General features: G+C 36.4%; 1 protein-coding gene across 1 annotated transcript in view; it reads right to left on the bottom strand.

The window, feature by feature from the left end:
* Positions 1 to 1,414: 1,414 nt before the first annotated feature.
* The window catches only part of VCAN (versican), a 104,136-nt gene continuing 86,263 nt past the window's right edge, over positions 1,415 to 19,287 (bottom strand). The window contains 3 exon segments of the mRNA XM_021699572.1: positions 1,415 to 3,372; positions 3,518 to 3,700; positions 10,636 to 10,780. Coding sequence (XP_021555247.1) covers positions 3,245 to 3,372; positions 3,518 to 3,700; positions 10,636 to 10,780 — 456 coding nt within the window. The 3' untranslated portion in view covers positions 1,415 to 3,244.

Genomic DNA, 19,287 nt, shown 5'->3' with positions numbered 1-19,287 from the left:
ACTTTTGGACAATTAGCTCAAGGCTAACCCAGTTCCTATTTCCTGTACTGTATTGAAAATTCACTTAAGATTAGCCAAGGTCTATTTGCTATCACATTAAAATGATATATCCCTCCCTATACAATCTCTTACCTCTTTTTCATTTTAGCTACTCTGGAAGACTACCTCTTCTCAATAGCTCCCAGTGATAGGGGCACATTCTTCCTCCTGATAGGCAGCCTAGCCTTTAGAAACTGAAAACCCCCTCTGGCTGACTTTGGGTGTTACAAGCCTCCTTAAACGTCTCACTCTGTCCCAGTATTCTGGGTATTGGAACATCCCAGAGACTCCACTATTTGCACCTAGATCAATAAAAATTTACTTGATGGGTTTATAAACATCTAATAAGAGTGTATATGCACAAGTATTGAAAATTCTTATCCACTCCCTTGGGTAATTTCTGTTTAAAGCTCTGGGTGAAAGATATGACAGACTGGATTGCACATTATAAGGACAAGCTCAGCAAGGAAAAGAATCTCTTCTGCATCTATTCATGCCCGACTTCCCATATATTTTTTGACATTCCAAGAAAGAAACCTCAAAATAATTTTCAACTCACCTTTGTCCTTTCTGATATCTTCGAAACAAGCTTAGAACATATCACGGATTTGTTCTTCCAAATTATCCGTAAATATATTGAATGGAATGGGCTGTAAAAAAATCCCCATGGGATGCATCCGATATAAAACCTTTATGTGGGCAGAGACCTGTCTAACTCATTCACTGCTGAATCTCCAGAGCCTAGGACAGTGCCTGACGTAGTAAGCACTCAATAAATAGTGAATGAATAAAACATGAAGGAATGGATGGAAATCTGGGTGGATAGAAACTTGATGTTTTTGAGATCTTCTGATCACTTTTTAGATAGAATCTTCTAGGCAGTAAATTAACCTCCTAAATGTATAGCAATTGGAACATAATATTTTGTATTTTTCTTGAGGATGTCACGCAGGCCCTGGAGATTACCTCATTGACTAAAAACTAATTATGTGACTTTGGACCGAGGACTTGAGTTTTTTACAGCTGATCTCTCATTAATCAGATAGTAACGACACCTGTCTCACAGGCCTGTCAGGAGATGATACATATAAAGCACTGGGCCTGGTTCACAGGAAACATTTTGTAAATGTGAGGTATCACTTTTACTATTGCATGTTTCTTTCACATGTGAGATTAATGCCTGACTGTGTAGATGTAAACACTATCGGAATTACTCTCTCAATTTTTGTGGGTACATATATAATCACTTCTCTGCTAGCCACAAAATCATTTCATCCAAGCCAGCAGCTTGCACTTTGTGATGCAACTAGAACGTAAAAATGTCAGTGCACATTAGCATTTCAAGTTGTAAATAACCAGACCAGTCACAGTATAGTAAAAGAAGGACTTTAGGTTTCTTTGGTGAAACAAAAGCAGGTATAAAAAGTTACAAAGGTTTTAGATTTTCATTCACAAAAAAAAAAAAAACAACATTCACATTTTACACTATACACGTTATAATATAAATACAGGAACGTATTATGTGCATTGTAATGAAGGAGAAAAATTAAAACCTAAGAGGTCAACACAGTGTTGTTCTGTGCTCTGGAACACTCAGAGGTGGATTATACTTAGTGCAGCAACCAAGGGAACTTGCTCAAAGACTCTGAGGATGATGGGAGCTACTGTTGTTCCTTCCAAGCCAAAGGAGGTTTCGTGAAAACGAATCGTGTTGGGTCTGCTCTTTTTGTATTTTATTTGTTGTCTACTCTTCTCAAGGTTGTTCTAACTAAAATTAGGGAAAGACTCCCAAATGCCTTCTTTCCATTACGGGGTTTTCCTTAAACGTTAAGTGGATAATGATTGGAATTCATCTTCAGCAGTCACTTTATTCAAATAAAGGGGAGAAAACACAGTAGGAAGAGATAGGGAGAAATGTCAACATGTACACTCCACCTAACAGGAAGAAATACCCACACTCCATCTGTAGCTCCTTGCTTAGAATGGGCAAACACCATTTGCCGAAAGCTATACATTTTCCACTCTTCTCATAATAAACACTGGATGCATTCTATCCATCACATTATTTAATCAGGGACAAAATACCTAGATTATGTGGTCCCAAACGGTGTGGGGGAAGCATAAAGGCTAACACTGAAAAATAACTAGCATACTAGGTCAATTTGCAGGTTTGGGGGAAAATAACATCCAATAAATTAAATCAGTATGGCTTACTTCATTTATTTATGTATGCTTCACAGCTGCAGCATTCATACATGAACATTCAAAACTTTATAAAAGATTAAAATGGTTATATATACAAAATTTCTTTCTTTGAATGTGTGTGGTTGTTTTAACAATCCCCCACCCTCCAGAACCCTTAGGTCTGTATCCATTTGAAATGTGTTGATCTGTGATCTTGCAAGTTAGTGTTATGAAAGCCATTAAAAAGGAGACCTGGTTGAGTTAATAATTAGCACTTTGACCCCTAAAAAAATGCTCCTGGTCCTAGAAAAGTCCTCCATTCAGGCCTTTCTTGTAAGTGAAGAAAAAGGAATGCAGCAAAGAAGAGTTCCACGGTGCAGTCCTTAGTTCTGTGGGGATCCTGTCAGCCGGGCTTCAGGGTCACACGGAAGCAAACTGCACTTACGGCTGACATGGCGCAGTGACCTACAAGACCTTGTGTTTGTTAGTTGTCTAGGAAAAGCCGTCCTCAGTCTTGCTGACAAAGGGCAAGTGAAACCATTTCCAGCCTAAACAAACTACAAAAGCAGCCGATCCAATGATTAAAGACCTCTGAGGCTCCATAATCATCATTAAATATGCCCAAACTCTGTGTGACTTTTTATTTTATATACAGGATTAAAATCAACATTAAATCATCTTATTTACATTGCCATTGGTGCTGAAATGGAGCTTTTTAAATAGTACAGTAGGCTGGTATACGTTAGAAAATGGTCTGCACTGGAGGCAAATAGAAAACTAAAGAAATTAGATAGGCTGGAAACAGTTACTTTCTGCCCTCATTTTCTTTCATTTTGTTAGCTTTCTTTTTGAATGCCAATACTTTCATCTGAAACGTTTTGGGAGCACAGCAACCCCAAATGACTGGACGGTGGTCCAAAAATCCAAACCAACTGATAGTACTTCTCGAGGTGATAGGAAAGGCACAGGAAGTTAGGACTTTGGCTGAAATGATGAAAACACAGGTTCGCCATGTTAGGGGTCAGCGCCTGGACTCCTGCCACCTCCGGCTCCAACGGTGATCATGTTTTGTTGTATTTATTGAATTGTCCTTTGCTGATGAGGAATTTTTAAAGTATTTCTTAGAGTAAGTCCTTTGGTATGCAGACGCTACATGGAAGGAAAGAAAGAAAGAAAGAAAACACAACAATATTACTTGCTCCATACCCTAAACTACCAATACCGTAGCCATAAAATGAGCGTGTCTAGTAGTTGTTATAGCACGGTTGTCCATTCTTTCTAAAGGACCACTTACGGTTCAGGCAGGTAATTTTAGGCATAGCCCATCTTCCATTTCCGAGGCAACGGATAGTTGGAAGGTGGCGTTGAATGAAACCATCTTTGCAGTGATATCTAATCAGAGAGTTGATTTCATAACGAGGTTTCATCTTTCCAAAGGTCTTGGCGTTTTCTACAACAGGGGGCTGGCCGCAGGCAACTAAAGAAAAGTAAACTGGGTTATTGCCAAGTAATCTAAATATTTCTATTAGTATGAATCTTTTTTTTTTCTCTTTCCCTTTTTCTGCTACCCAACCAAGCATCCTCATCAAAGGCAATCATTTAGAATTAAAGAATTGAAATTCTTCAAGAGAAATACTAAATACTGAGGCTCTGGGCCTAGTTTAAATCTCAGATTATATCACCTTCAGCTGTGTTTTATTAAAAACCATTGGGCTAAATGATCATATATTCATCTATCCATCTGGAAGGGTCACTTTTCTGAAAAATGCCAAATTAAAAAGCACCTGTCTCATGCCAACATGTGGCTTGTCGGTATTGTCTCCATCAGCATCCTAAAGCTTGTATTTATTACCCACCTTCAATTGGAACAATATGGATTTGTGACAATTAACTATCACAGTCACCTCCCTGAAAAAACTTACAATCTATAATAACATCGTAGTTTTAAAATATGGATAAAATATGGACAAAATATGGATTCCTAAGTATAAAGAAAATATCTCTGGTTCCCTTTATGTTTATTTTCTCTGTCTGTCTTCTGCCTGGAAACAGGGGGAAAGTCAGGACATAGCATCCATGCCTCAGTTTTGTAATTAACTTATAAATTTCAACTCTTTAGAAGGGCTAATAAAGGTAAATCTTGGAATATATAACCATCATTTTAAATTTACAATGAATAATTCTGAATATCAACAAACCTAGCAATGTAGAAATAACAAAAAAGAAATAGCAGTAAAAGAAACCTAGCAATTTTGAAATTCAAAAAGCTGGGAAAATTGATTCAACTGAGTGTGTATTAACTTACAGTTGTATTCAACATTAGTGTGTTGTTAAAATGATATACTTCAATAATTAACTTTTATTAAGTGATTGTGTTTTGCTATATGTCTCTAATAAAAACATAACTTCAAAATAATTTCCCTAAATGGCACTTCCTTTCCATAGTTTACTTTGAGAATTCTGATATCACAAAGCCCATGTCATATGCTCTCATGAAATAATGCAAATCTTTAACGGGAGAATGATTACCAGAAACCTTGGTACCAAGATGTCTGGATGTCAACATCCTAATATCAAAAGTTTACAAATTTTAATTTATTTACATATTCAGAAGGCTGTTTACAACCATATTCTTTTGCAATAACAAATGTGGTTTCACTTAAATATTTTGTTCCTCTAATTTATTTCTGCCTGACAAATAGCTTGGAACATATTGACCTCATGACAAAGTTATCTTTAAAGAAACACAATCCAAGCACATCTTTTTATTCACATAAGGGATTGTCACTCAGACATAACCTAAAAATACATTATGAAGTCATACTATCTATAACTAAGAAATTAGAAATATTTATTCATGTAAATATTTGATCTTCACAAATTCCTATAAGATAAACTGAAATCTCTATTTAAAAATGTCATTTTCAATTAGTAAACTACACTATGTATATGGATCAACAATAACTCCAATCTGGGATATCTATAGCCTATACTGGTCTAGATACTAGCAAGTTTCAGATAGAAGGAAACCAAAGAGATACAGAAGGTTAAAACTATCAATTAGATAATTCAATTATACTTGATTCTGTGCTATGTCAATAAATTAAAAGTTGTCATTATCAGTGTATAGATTTCTTCCAAAACTATATATGAAGACTTAAAATAAAGCTAAAATAATTCAATGAGTGTAGTATTGGAAAGGGCAGGCAAATAGACCAGAAATAGATCCACACATACATGCTCAATACTTGACAGAAGCAACATGGCAGAAGAGTGGGGGAAAGGTAGTTTTTTCACTTGGACAACTGGGTATTATTATGGATAAAAATGTACTTGGTTCCCTACCTCAGAGAATACATGGGAAATCAATTCTAGATGGTTTACATATAAAAATTAAAAAGGCAAAAACTATAAAACATTTAGAAAATAATATAGAATATCTTTCTGACTTTAGGGTAGGTATAAATTTCTTAAGACACAAAAGGGTTTGAACTCTAAAGGAAAATGCAACAAAATAAGAGAATTCTGTTCATCCATAAATACCATAGGGTAAAAGTAAAAACAGTGTACAAACTGGGAGAAGATAATATGCAACATATATAATTGTCAAAGGATTACTAACCAGGATATAAAAAGGATGCCAATAAATCATCATATAAAGGAAAAGCAATCAATTTTTAAAAATAAGGAATAGACATGAACAGAAACTTTACAAAAGAGCTATAAATGAGTGACATGTAAGTATATGAAATGATATTCAGGGAAAGCTATCCAAGAAAATGCAGATTAAATCACAAGAGATAATATTTTATACCCACTAGATTGGCAAAAATCTCAAAGTCCAATAATATAAAATGTTAGAGAAGATGTAGAGTAACAGGACCTCTTACATATTGCTGGTGGGAGTGCAAATTGGTACAACTACTTTGGAAAACAATCTGGCATTTTCTAGTAAATTTGATGGTACATATATCCTATAACTCAGCAACATCACTCCTGGAAAAATACCCTACGGAAGCTCACATAGGCCTGCTAGGAACAAGTTCAAGAATGTTGATAGAAACAGTGTTTATAATAGCAAAAACACTCAAAATAACCCAAATGTCTACTGACAGGAGAATTGGTAAATAAAATATTATATAGTTAGGGCGCCTGGGTGGCTCAGTTGGTTAAGCGACTGCCTTCGGCTCAGGTCATGATCCTGGAGTCCCGGGATCGAGTCCCGCATCGGGCTCCCTGCTCAGCAGGGAGTCTGCTTCTCCCTCTGACCCTCCCCCCTCTCATGCTCTCTCTCTCTCATTCTCTCTCTCAAATAAATAAATAAAATCTTTAAAAATAAATAAATAAAATAAAATAAAATATTATATAGTTATACATAAATACTATAAGCAGCAAAGTGAAGAAATACAGCTAAATGTGTCAACATGGATAAATCTCACAAACGATGCTGAAAAAAGCAAGTCACAAAATACATACAGGATGATTCTACTTGAAGTTCAAAAATGTGCAAAATGAAACAATTTGTCGTTTACAAATACAAGCATGTGTGATAATACTAAAGAGAAAAGTGAGGGATTTAAGTCATTATCTATGGTTGGAATTGGAAAGTAAACAGATGGGATTGTAAGGGCCCTGCAGGATGCTCCAAAGATGTGTGGACAGCATGCACTGTGTTCTTTAAAAAAAAAATAAATAAATACATATGCTTTGAGAGTGACGTTACCAAGAACAACTAGCATCTGTTCAAGAACAAGACACCACTGAGAGATTCCTAGTACAGGGAGGTGAGGTTGAAGCATACCCCTGCACCACAGAAACCAAGACAGACTACATTAGTGGATAAGAGAAGGGGTTAAATGTTGACCACTTTGCTCCTCCCCCAGGACTGTGCAGCACCATGTGCAGAGGTCTTTCCTGAGCCGCACGTTCCCACAGTTGAAAAAAAGGACCCCGGAAGACAACCAGCCTCCCCCCAGCATTGTGGGATGCTTTGTGGGAGCCCTACTCTGCTCTTGCACCACAGGGCTTACAGGGGGATATTCAGGGTCCAGCCATTGGGAATCTGAGTGTGACTGTGAATGGGGGAGGGCCCTGCAACAACCAGCACTTGAACCTTGGCAGACCAAATTCATACGTGCAGTGCCTAAGTAGTAGCCCCAGGCAGCAGCTTTGCTTACCTGCAGAGCCCAGGCAGAAGCACACTGTGACCACGGACCTTGGCGAGGGTCAGCTCTGCCTCATTCAGATCCTCAAATAAGGACTTTTGCCAGCCCTAGAGCCTGGTTTGCCCACATCCAGTCAAGGTGCTGGGTCACAGCCCCACCTGCTGTGGACAGTGTCTTCCAGCCCCTCTGACCAGTAGTACTGATGACAACTCCAAACAACTCAGTTTAAAAATGGGCAAAGGGCCTGAAGAGACATTTCTCCAAAGCTCTATGAAAGGCCAAGAGGTAGGTGAAAAGATACGCAACATCACTAGTCATGAGGGAAATGCAAATTAAAATCATAATGACGTATCACCTCACACCTGTTAGAATGGCTATCATCAAAAAGACAAAAGATAACAGATGCTGGAGAGGATGTGGAGAAAAGGGAACCCTTGTGAGACTGTAAGTTGGTACAGATATTAGGAAAGTAGGGAGTAGGTTTGGGGGATCCTCAAAAAATTAAAATAGAACTGCCATATATCCAGTAATTCTGCTTCTGGGAACATATCCAAAGGTAACAAAAACACTAACGCTAAAAGGTATCTGCACCCCCATGTTCACTGCAGCATTATTTACAATAGCCAAGACATGGAAACAACCTAAGTGTCCACCAAGGGATGAGTGGATAAAGCGGTGGTATATATACATACATGTACAATGGAATATTATTCAGCCATAAAGAATGAGGAAATCCTACTATTTAGGACAACGTGAATGGACCTGGAGGGCATTATGCTAAGTGAAGTATGTCAGACAGAGAAAGACAAATACTGTATGATCTCCCTTACATGTGGAATCTAGAGCAAATCTAAAATCTAAATCTAAATATGTGGAATCTAAAACAAACAAAAAAACAGGAAGAGGAGAAAAAAAATAAAGAAACCGAACAGACTTGGAAAAGGAGATCAGACATGTGGTTACCAGGGTTGGGGGTAGGAGGTGGAGGAATCGGAGGAAAGTGGTGAAAGGTACAAACTTCCAGTTGTAAGATAAGTTCTAAGGATATAATGTAACATGATGACTGTGGCCAACACCGCTATATGATACACAGGAAAGTTGATGAGAGTAAATCCTAAGAGTTCTCATCACAAGGGGAAAATTTTTTCCCTTTATTCTTTTCTTCTTTCTTTTCTTTTTATTTTATCTATGTGAGAAGATGGATGTTAGCCAAACTGTGGTAATCATTTCACAATATATATAAATCAAACCATCATGTGGTATGCCTTAAACTTATACAGGGATGTCTGTCAATTATCTCTCAGTAAAACTGGAAAATATAATCCTCTTTACAAGTATTTAATTAAAAGTAGAATTACTTAGGTCTATATGTTTAAAGGTGTCTAAGATAATCTGAAAGGAGAAATGAGTCGTTTATAAAAGTCTACAGACATTTATAAAATTCCCCAGAGTACTGGTTAACAAAGAGGTAAGTCTCTATGACTCAAAGTCAGACAGGAGGATGATAAAATACAAGAATTGTTTTGTTTTGTTGTTTTGTTTTGTTTTCCCTTTAATGAGGTGGATCCAATGTTTTATAAATCTCTTTCCCCCTTGGGAAATGCAAAACATGGTGCTGTTTTTGTGAAACCTTTGTAGCTGTAGGGCTGGGGTGGTCAACCTGGGGGCAGTTCTCTTCCTCTCCCTCCCTCCCCAGGGATAGGTGGTAAAGTCTAGAGACACTGAGGGTTATTACAAAGCAAAGGAGGAGGATGTGGAGTGGAGGAGAATGTTACTGGCATTCAGTGCATGGAGAGCAGAAATGCTGCCAAACCTGCAATGCACAGGACAGCCCCCACAACTAAGCATTATTTGGACCAAAAGATGAACAGCGTTGCTGTTGAGAAACCCTGCTCTAGGAAAAAGTAACAGGGTAAATAGAAGAATGCTCGGATCACAAAGGGAAAAGCATGACTCCAGGGAACACTTAGAGATCTAAGAAGACAAACATGACATTCGGATTAAGACAAACAGTTCATTAAAGACTTCTTACACTAGAAACAGGGAAAACAGCAAACACTTGATTTGCTATTTTCATGAGTCCCATGGCAGAAGTGAGGACGTATCGCACAGGGCCGGGGAAGCTGCTCATACAGGAAGGATATTCAGAGTCAATTCCGCTTTAGGTAAGAGAGTAGCAGAGAGAGTGACACGCCAACAGTTGAGTTTCACCCGAGCTCTGTGTGTCTCAGTGTTTTCTTTCTTCTGATAGAATTTTACTACTAGTCTTTCCTAAAACATCTACAGAGTGTGTATTTTTAGTTGATTATTTTTTATCCAAAGACAAATAAATCAAATGGATTTCATATTTTACATTTGTACTCTTCCTCGATCAAAAAGTCTGGGTAAATTTGGAGGCTAAATTTTCATGTTCTAACACCATTATCAATTGGAAGTAGGTTAAAAAAATTTTATGGAATTCCTATTTTTTAAAGGAAGAAGTCTAGACAGTGTGCCTTAGAAATGCAAACATATTGGTCGATAATAAACACTTTTTAAAATCAGCATTCATAATTTTATCTGTTTAATGTCAACTAAGCAAGTCTCATTACAAAGCTTACATTTCAAATGTTATTATTTTATCATATGTTGAAGGTATTTAGCCAGAGATATAACAATGCTGTTTTGTGCTATTGTTTACACCCATGGAACTCCTAAGGGAATGATGAAAAAATTCAAATGCCCACAAAGACCAGGCACTTAACCACAATGAGGGAAGGAGCAAAGAGCTGGAGATTGCAGTCCCCACTGAAGGAGGGTGGTGGTTTTGAACACTCATAAATTTGAACAGGGACCAAATGGTACCAGTTCTTATTTTTTTACAAAAGTAAAAAATCCAGATTATTTTATAATATATCCCAATTTTTAAATGTTGACAACTAATTTTTCTAAATGTTCTCCTCATTAGAATAAGCAGGTGGATAGGCTCTTGGGCTGGCACTTTGTTTTTCTTAAAGATACTGCCAGGTAGTTGCTTTGTTTTGTTTTAATATAAATGCTACATTGTTATCTTAGCATCTGACATCTAAGGTAAAGACATTACTGAAAACAAACTTTTCAAATGTATTGGAAGAGTGAAATATTCCAGAGGCAGCAAGAGAGGCCGTACATGACATGCAGTTCGTGTCTTGAAGTAATGAAGTTTATTCTTCCTGAATTCACTTGATAACTGAAATGCAGATTAAGTACATTATTAATTAATCATTACCTGTTCCTTTCTTGCAGGTATAGGTGAGATGATAATTGCAGGGAACATCATTCCATTGGCCGTTCTCATGCCAAATGATTACAACACAATCTTCTCCAGCAGAAAAGAAGCTGTCTGGCTGGTTGGGCCTCCAGTTCTCATATTGCTGTGAAAATGGAAGAAGAACAGAACTAAATACTTGATAGTTAAAAAGTAGCAAATGACAAGAGTGACGGAGCCATGACATCACAATGGAATGAGAACAACTGGACTTTTGAACCATCTAACTGAAATTATTTTAATGGTAAAGAAAAAGACTTTTACACTCTGAGTGGAAAATATATGTATCTCAAAATCTCTCTTCAACAAATATGTATTTTTTATCCTTTGGCAGTGAGATCTGTCTGAGAAATTTTGTTCTAGTTATACTAGATTTCTAAATATATAATCAATGCTCAACTTAAGAAATTTAATCATGTTATTATTATTAAATGTAACAATATTAATGGAAGCGGAAAGAGAGAAAAAAAATCCATAATCTAGTCACTTGGTCATGTTTTCTTCCAGGCCTTATGTGCAGGTATAATTTTATGTAGTTGTCATTATAGGGCAATAGGATTTTTATTCTTCCTTGTACATCTTTATCTATAGGTACTATAAAGGAGTATATCTATAGGTACTATAAAGGAGTATATCTATAGGTACTATAAAGTACCTTTTCTTGCCTTATTTAATGTGATTGTCTTTATCTAAGTTCGTTTATTTGGTTAAAAGAATTGAGACGTTTGCTATATTTATTTTTTATAGTTATCCAATATACATATACCCATTATTTCATATTCAACCTTCCTGAGTAATTCTGTTTTAGATGTGATTCCTATGTGCACCATACAGTTAAGTTTTGCTTTACAATCTAAACTGGAAGTTGTTCTCTCTTAATAGGAATATTTATCACATTTAAGCATATTGATATAAAAGATAAGCTTTTAAAAATATCTTACTATGGGGTGCTGGGTGGCTCAGTCAGTTGAGCATCTAACCCTTGGTTTCAGCTCAGGTCATGATCTCATGGGCTCCAAGCTCAGTGGGGTTTCTGCTTGAGAGTCTCTCCCTCTGCCCCTACCCCAACTCACACATGGGTGTGTGTGTGTGTGTATGTGCTCTCTCTCAAATAAATAAATCTTTAAAATATTTATATATATCTTACCATAAATATATATTTGCTTTTCTTTGTGTAATGTATGTTCAGATACTGTATTGAATTTTACTGATTTGATGTTTTTCCACTGGTTATCTTTATATCTATATCTTTAGATGATATCTTTTTTTTAAAGATTTTATTCATTTATTTGAGAGAGAGAGAGAGCACAAGCAGGGGGAGTGGCAGGCAGAGGGAGAAGCAGGCTCCCCGCTGAGCAGGGAGCCCGATTCAGGACTCAATCCCAGGACCCTGGGATCATGACCTGAGCCGAAGGCAGATGCTTAACCGACTGAGCCACCCAGGCATCCCTAGGTGGTATCTTTTGATTCCCCAGTCTGAGCAATGATATATAACCAGAAATATATTTTGCCTTCTATCAAAGTAACAGCTGTCATTTGTTTCGCACCTATAATGGATGAAGCCCTCTTCTAGGTTCTTGGTACGCATTATCTCTTAAAAGTATCTAGCAGGATTAAGAGTAACTTGGACCTCTGAGATATTAAGCACCCAAGATTCTTGGGTTTACTTTCAATTTCTATTACCTTAAAATGCTGCCCCCATAACCAATAATTATATGAAAAACACAGGCCCTGCCTACTCCAAAATAATAAACTTTGGACTATAAATCAGAGAGTGACCTCCTAGTCTTGGGTATCCTTGTAACTAGAATGTGATATGGGACAAGTCTGTTCAGTGTCTTTCTGGCTCAACTTGAGAATCACTTTGCCAATCTGCTTTGCCTACTGTCACGTTGTACATCACATCTAACACTGGCAACACCGGTAGAGACAAACTGCCTTCACTTAGTAGAAGGACAGATTCAGATTTATGTGATGATGGCTAATATGCCTATCCTTCCTGAGCCTACAGAACTATAAGTCTTCCCTTGAATTATATTTAAAATAAGTCTGTGGCTTGAAACAATGAATTACGATATTTTATTTGGGAAAGATAAAGTCAGAGAAGAAAGAACTGTATGTAAGAGTAAGGCAATTGTTTCCAATTCAGGACACGCCAAAAAAAACAAAACAAAACAAAAAAAGGCACCATGGTTACTTTTACGTCTTTTAAAAACATAAAATAAAGAGATGAGAGAATATCTGTATTTTTTTCTTCTCAGAAAAACAAATAGCTTTCAAAACTTTTAAGTATGGTAAAAACCTTGATCTTTGATAAAATAATTTGTGAGAAGATCTAAAGTTTGAAAGCCTCCAGATTAAGAGACCTTCTACTTTTCCTTCAATCTCTTTGCCTAGCTTTGCTTTAAAATCCTCCTCAATCATGCCAAAATTAAGATAGGAGATAGGAGATTCCTGTTCTGTAAAAGAGAGTCTTTGGAAAGTAATAAAATTGCAAAGAACCAAGGTAAGCTTAATAAAGGTACTGTGGTGTTTTTGTTTTTTTCTGGTGGAAATCCAGAAATTATATGGACTGAAATCCAATTCTAGTAGCCTGAATGGTACCACTGAGTTACTGTCCAGATGTTCTTGGGAAGGTTGCTCACAGGACCATACTCACCAAAGCGTCTTTGACTGGCAGGTCTCCCTGCAACCAGGAATGACATTTGCTCTAAAATGGGTTTCTAATTATTTCTCTATTTTCCTTCTCTTTGCTAACTGACCTCCCTTATCATCTCTCATCTTTCATCCATGAAACCTTTTTTTGTTTTGTTTTTTGCTACTCTTTTTAAATAGATAAAAGGAACTGGGACAAGGAAGCAGAGATATAAGTCACATTCAGTCTGTTGCTGATGTATATAATATAACTAAGTGGCCTTTAACAGACAAATTAAAGCAGGATCAAAATAAAAATTCTTAAACTAAATGAAATTAAATTAACAAAGGAGTAGGAATGCCTTGAAACTAACAGAGATCTGTATTTAATTCTATTTAATGGCCAAAGGTTCCAGAGTTCTTCAAATACTTATGGATTTTGGAGCTCAGTAATTTCTAGGTTACTTTCTAACTAACCTCTTTCAGGAAACGAGTTAAAGTCCTCAAAGGTGGAAAATTTTACAACATCTCAATAGAATGTTGTAATGCTCCCTGCCTCCTTGTCCCTGCCTACACTGCTCATGTCTCTTCCTTGCTTTATTTGTCTTCATAACAATTATTAACTTCTCATGTCCCACATAATTTATGTATTGTATTTTCTCCTCCTTAGTAGAATGTAAGCTCATTGAAGACACGAATTTAGGGTTCTTTTGTTTACTAGTGTATCTTCAGTGCTAGGAATTATGCCTGGCACACACTGGTACTGATATTTAGGAATAATGAACAACAGCATGTGTTGCATTCTTCCTCATCCATATCTACTAATCGAAGATGTTGCTTGCTGCCACCAAATGCTAGGCCAGACAGGCAGGACCATTCTGGAAAACAGCTGGTAATACATATGAAGAGCCTCAAAAAGTTCCAACCCTTAGACCCCATAATTCCACTTCTAAAATTCTATCCTAAAAAGTAATCAGAAATGTGAACAATAGTTTATCTAAAATATTATTTATACTAGCAGTAAATGGGTAAAAATCTATAGAGTGAATATATATTCAATAAATTATGGCATGGGTATGGTCAGACAAGTGGTATATTATATAACCATTAAATATCTTGTCAGCGAAAAATATATAAGGAGATGGAAAATATTAAAAGACGTGTTAAGTTAAAATTAAAAAGCAAAATACTAAAAATACGCAATGATCCAAATTTTACACATACTCTCAGATACAGCTGTGTGTGTGTGGTGCGTGTGCACACCCATGTGCATGTCTGTGAAAGACCAAAAGGAAATGCAGTAAAATGTGACAAAGTTTATATCTGAGTTATATGAAACAGAGATAATATTTTATTCTATATACTTATATGCTTTCCACTTCCCTAGAGTGAGCATGAATTATTTTTCGAATCGGTAAAAATGAACATTGTAAAATGATCTATGAAGCAATCAGAAAGAACTTATAAAATTCTTAGCTAACCCTTTTCTAATCTAACCTCAACAAATACCACTTCAAGTTACCAGTTACTTGACTGCCATGGATTTTGCAGCTGACATTTCCTCCTGATCTGAACAATGACCGTCTCATTTTCACACTGAAATGAGATTCAGATTCCATGCCACTGAAGTGATTCTCGGGGCTTAAGCTGCCCAGACTCAGACCCCTGGTAAAAGATTTAATTGTTTTTGGTGGGAATTACATTTGGCTTGCAACAGTAATTTCAAACCTGTGTTCCGTGTTGTTGCCTGGGCAGAACTGTGGGTTAATGGTGCAGGACCAAACTTTGGGTCTGTGGTTTTTACAGGAATGTCTGATACCCACAGGCATGTCACACTATTACCTCATATCTGATAGCTCCATTGTGCAGATTTATTTTGGCTAGGATGCTTTGATTTTGCTCCATGTTATTGCTTAACTAACTTAGCAAAGGAAACTTCACTTTTCTGAATAACTTTCTTTGTTTCCCCCTAAATTCTTTACAGCTTTATTTTTAATATCACTTGCAGAGGAAAGGGTATAAAAAATAAATCGTTGACTTCAGGTTTAATAATGTGGTTTTTTTTTCACTAAAATTAAATGTTAGAAAAAGATCTCTGCTCAGGAAATCAATTCTACATTATAAGAATGTAATAGAGCCTCTCTCTTATAGGAAGTGTCTTATACATACAGAAACGTAGGTTCTTGGAATGAGCAGAGAAAAATGCCCCCACTTCCATCTTGATATTTTTCTCTTCATTTGGAATTCTAAGCAAACATCCTGGGTGATCTACCCTAGATCAACCCTCTTATAGGGCTGGATGGGCAAACTAAGAATTATTCCCAAAAAGCCAGCATGGTTTGCAGAGAATTCATTTTAACACCATCAACAAAAACAAATGCTGATTAGACCTCTGCACGTTTTTCTGTGTCTCAGAGACTCATGTGACCCCAACCCAAACCCCAAACTCTCATTGCCTCCCCCAGAAAGCAGAATTAGACAAAGACTATGTCTGAAAAGAGAACTCTAAATTACTTTGCATTTTCATTCTCCACTGATGGCAAAGACAATTATGACATAAAACTCAAGTAGTTGATGTAGAAGAAGCCAACTCAAGATAGAAAATTTTCTACATGTTCTATAACAAACTTGTACTTTATTAAGAGATAATTATTTTATATCAGTATGAAATTGCTTAATGTTGTACATTATATGACAAAGTTACTCTTAGAGTTTCAGTTAAATGACTATTCTCTGTATCTGTAGAAAACAAAAGTGCCAAAAAAGACAACCATTTCAATTAAATTGGATTTAGCAACTTTTGGTTTTTGTTTTCTCTTTCTTTTTCCCCCCAAATGGGTTCAAACAAGTCAACTGCCAAAAGCATAAAATGATTCAAAAAACCCTGGCCAAAATACAACAGCGAAGCATGGTTCTCTCACATGAAAACTGTTTCCACAAACCAGAGAACTCATTTTGAACCAGTCCTAATATCAAAAGGAAAAACTCAGAAAAGACTGAAGTTATTCATCAAAATCAATCAAACTTTATATACGCTTAGCTTACTTTGTTCCAAATAATCTGTATGTTATTGTCGAAAATTTGTTGCTGTCTCACATTGACATAGAAGTGAAGAATTAACCTGCAGGTTCTCTGGGGCACACAAGACTTCCCTGCCTGCCAAAGTTCTTCACTTTCAGTGAGTGACCTCAATTCCACACACCTACAAGGGACCTGACTCATTTTTCTCAAGCAGCATGGCTGAAGAGCTATCCTCTCCTCCCAGCTCTTTGCAAGTGTCCAACTTGATTCCATAAACATACTAAGGAAGGTAAAGTATGTGTGTGTGTGTTTGCGGGTAGAAGTGGGGGTCTCTTCTTTTGAAAGTTATTAGCAATCTACTAAAGTTAGACAGGGTTGACATCCTTTCAAGCTCAATCTCTGGTTATATAGCGTCTAGGAGTCCCAACTATCATTCAGAGATACCGGACGATCTTTTTATCTTTAAAATACACACCACATGGCCATGATCAATGGCCCTAAAATCTCAGCAGATAACTGGTATCACAAGCATGAACAAAACAAATTGATGATAAAAATGTAATGTGGCTAACTGACCTTTTCCTTATGCAGAGATGGATAACTGCCTTTTTTTCTGAGGTTAAAAAAAATTATTTCAGAAATACAGAAGATTTAGAAATAAACCAGGTGCTTTGCTTTGCTTTAAAAAAGGAGTTTCTTGGGTTCAGCTTTGAGCATGGCTCTCAGTTAAAGAAAAGAAACAAGATATCCAGCATTAATCAGTTACTGCTGTGACAGTCACAACCCAGCTGGTCCTTTACTTGATACATGTATAAGCAAATCCATTTATGAGGAAAAATGTGAACAGCTAGGTAGTGAAAAGGAAAGACTGGAGCAAGGAAGGTTCTTGAAACACAGAATGACTTAGTCTTATCCCTCCATGCAACATTCCAAATAGTATGTTTTTCTGTATCAAGTTTTTTTAAAAAACGTCTTTCCAAGAGAACGTCAATTCAGAAATCAAAACTTAGAAGGTACAAGGTCATGTTTCAACCTCTAGTGGAGAAAGAATCCCCCAAACCCTAAACTCTTGTTTTTAAATCCCGTTTATCAGCATCTTAAAACAAAGAAGTTTTCAAAGCAATTGGTCCTATCAAAACTTCATTGATAATTAACTCTTCTCCATAATATTTGACCCATTTCAAATTCTTTTCATTGAGTTTTTATGATTTCTTAACTTGGTCAAATAATTACAAAGAATAATCACTGGCACTAACTAGTTCTAAAAAGTCAGATACTCTTTAGAATCTCTTGATTTCTCTTCCTCTTTACTGAAAAGAAAACAGAATTTTCACAGACACTAGATCAAACTGAAGTTCATCTTTTTGTGACACACAAAGGTGAGATTTATCACTATCACTCACATACATAGAAACACAGACAGACACACACACACACATACACACACACACAAATACAGTACTTCTTGGCACTAGGGAAGAATTATCTAAGATGTTTAGAAATGTCCCTATTTCCACAGACCTGTGTGGCAGATAGGTTCTCACCATAAATACAACACAGATCCAAAATGGTTAAAGAGTTAGAGGAATAAACAGCAATAGATCTCTTGAGATGCTAAAATCAATCTGTCCATTAGACAGGCTTGATAGCTAAATGAACAATTCTTACACACTAGTCAACCACTGAGTACGGTTCGAATTTGTGCCTGAGAAAGAAGTACAAATTATTTCAGATTGTGGATCTTTAGGGTCTCTCATTATAACTGAAACTGTAAATCTTGAATCTACAGCTGCCAAGGGCCTACTCTATCTATAGGTCTATCTATCTATCTATCTATCATCTATCATCTATTTATTTATCATCCACCTATCCACATATTTAGCTATAATTTTTTAGCTTAGATGGAGTCACTTTTTATTCTTTAAAATTCACTATAATTTAGATGATCTTAAATGGCCACTTAAAGCCTCTATGTTTTAGAACTATTATGGATTTTGCCAAGTACACTTAAACAATAAATCATACACATTCCATTGATAGAAACCATTCTTGACATTTGTCCAGTGAAGCTGTCCTATGACATAATATATTATTGTACTTGTTGGGAAAACTTACTAAGTCTTCCAGCTATAATTCAGAATCTTTTTCCATGAAGAGTCTAGTCACTGCTTTCTACCTCCTCTCCTTCCCCCCAAACACTGCTAATTTAATTCACTGTAAAAAGTTTCATATGAAAACCAAAAAAGTTCTCTAGGTTCACATACCAATGAAACTGGCCAAGGAAAACTTTCCACTGTGTTCTATTACTGTGTATAAAGTGAAGATATGGAAAAGACTGGATCTAATATTTGCCTCAGTTTTTAGGACTTTACTAAGCATGTGACTCCCGTGTGTTAGCTTCACACTGCATTTGAAAAATCATCTAATTTCACACTTAACTTTCAGGTTCACAATATAATGCAAACCATACTAGAATTTTTAAACTCAAAACTACAGGAACTTAATTCACGGGGAATACTATTCTTACTAGATCTAAGAGGAGTTCTGGGTATGCGAAGTTTTGAAACACAAAATACAATATGGCCACTAGGTGGTGATCTCCATCCATTATTATATTATGAATTACGAACTAAGTTACTTAACGGAATTTACAATACCCACCAAAGTCATGATTATTTACTTCATGTGGCAAAATTACAGGATTATCTGTGACATGTCCTCTCAGTTTTGTGAGGGAAAGCATGAAGAGAATACTTTGCTAGAAGATGGACCTCGGCTAAACAGGGTTTACCAATGTGATTGCATTCTTTTTTGTTACAGGTCATGGCAGCTATAATCTGAATTTCCTATCTGACTGGAAAGTTCATCTACAATAGTTTATTTTTCTCCATTTTGCCTTTTTTTTAAAGATTTTATTTATTTATTTGACAGAGAGATGCGCGGCTCGATGTGGGGCTT

Source organism: Neomonachus schauinslandi, chromosome 7, assembly GCF_002201575.2.
Source record: "Neomonachus schauinslandi chromosome 7, ASM220157v2, whole genome shotgun sequence".
In the NCBI taxonomy this organism is placed as follows: Eukaryota; Metazoa; Chordata; class Mammalia; order Carnivora; family Phocidae; genus Neomonachus; species Neomonachus schauinslandi.
Note: the sequence above shows the minus strand (reverse complement) of the source record. Positions and strands in the feature narration are given on the sequence as shown.